This window comes from Papilio xuthus, unplaced genomic scaffold (genome assembly GCF_000836235.2).
Source record: "Papilio xuthus unplaced genomic scaffold, Pxut_1.1 DF828840.1, whole genome shotgun sequence".
Lineage (NCBI taxonomy): Eukaryota > Metazoa > Arthropoda > Insecta > Lepidoptera > Papilionidae > Papilio > Papilio xuthus.
Window position 1 is genome coordinate 1 of NW_013529809.1, and position 1,118 is coordinate 1,118.

Consider the following 1,118-nt stretch of genomic DNA (forward strand, 5'->3'; position numbering starts at 1 on the left):
AAGCTGCCGCGGCTGGCGTCCATGGAGCGCAAATGGAAGAACATCCACGAGCAGTTCGAGCTGTCGTACATCACGAGCGTACTGCTGCTGGTCGTCTTCAGGATGATTCTGTTCTTCCATTGGATGACGTACGTGCACTACCAGGTGCCGGCGATCTGCTCGCACTTCTACGCCATGGATCGCAGCTGGCTGCAGCGGTTTCGCGGCGTGCAGCTGCCGCACAACACTGTCTTCAAGAAGTACACCGCCAACCTGTACCTGGCGTGCGGCCTCTGCATCGGGGCCGGCTACTACACGCCCATCGGGGTTTATGTCATTCCAGGTTTCGCGACTATATATATTGCGCTTCATTACTGCCAACAAATTAGTACATCCCTGTTGCTAGTCGATTAGGATCGACCCGGATTAAAAAATTGAATTTTGTTTCAGAGCTGCTGTTGACGGCATTCATAGGTCTGATGGGGCTGATCTTCCTGCTGTACTGCTTCACGACCCTCCTGCGGCTGATGATGTACAAGCAGTATGAGTCGTTCCTGTACCACGGCAAGCTGCGGGAGCTGGAGGAGTACATGGAGCTGAAGCGGCTGCCCGCCCTGCTGCAGAAGAAGGTGCTGCTGTTCCTCAAGTACGAGTTCAACGGCGGCTACTTCAACGAGCCCCTCATCCTGAGCACCATCAACGAGCAGATGAAGCAGGACATCAACATGCACCGCTGCCGCAAGCTGGTCGCAAACGTGCCCGTCTTCGGCGACATGCCGGTCGCGCTCCTCAACAACATCGTGTTCAGCTTGACCCGCGTCCTGTACATGCCGGGCGAGGTGAGTGCTCCTCGACACCCGGACCCGCCGCAATCGATCGCTCGGTTGCCATTTTCTTGTACGGCAACATACAATGTCTTCGCTTGTTTAGACCGTGGTGCGGAGCGGGGAGCCGCTCACGCGCATGTATCTGATCTGCTCCGGCACAGTCGCCGTGATGAACTGGGCGGGCAAGGAGGTCAGTATGAGCGTTTCCATACATCCGTACGGCGAGAGTAACATAGGTACTGAGGAGGCGGTGCCATGTTCAGATCGCGCACCTGAAGGACGGCGCGTTCTACGGCGAGGCGGCGCTGGCCG

At 57.2% G+C, this 1,118-nt stretch overlaps 1 protein-coding gene across 1 annotated transcript in view; it reads left to right on the plus strand.

Moving 5' to 3' along the window:
• Positions 1–3: 3 nt before the first annotated feature.
• LOC106127964 (potassium/sodium hyperpolarization-activated cyclic nucleotide-gated channel 3) overlaps positions 4–1,118 on the plus strand; it is a gene marked incomplete at its 5' end in the record, with an annotated part of 1,868 nt that continues 753 nt past the window's right edge. Inside the window, 4 exons of the mRNA XM_013326252.1 lie at positions 4–322; positions 430–818; positions 910–996; positions 1,070–1,114. Coding sequence (XP_013181706.1) covers positions 4–322; positions 430–818; positions 910–996; positions 1,070–1,114 — 840 coding nt within the window. The remainder of the gene's footprint in view (positions 323–429; positions 819–909; positions 997–1,069; positions 1,115–1,118) is intronic.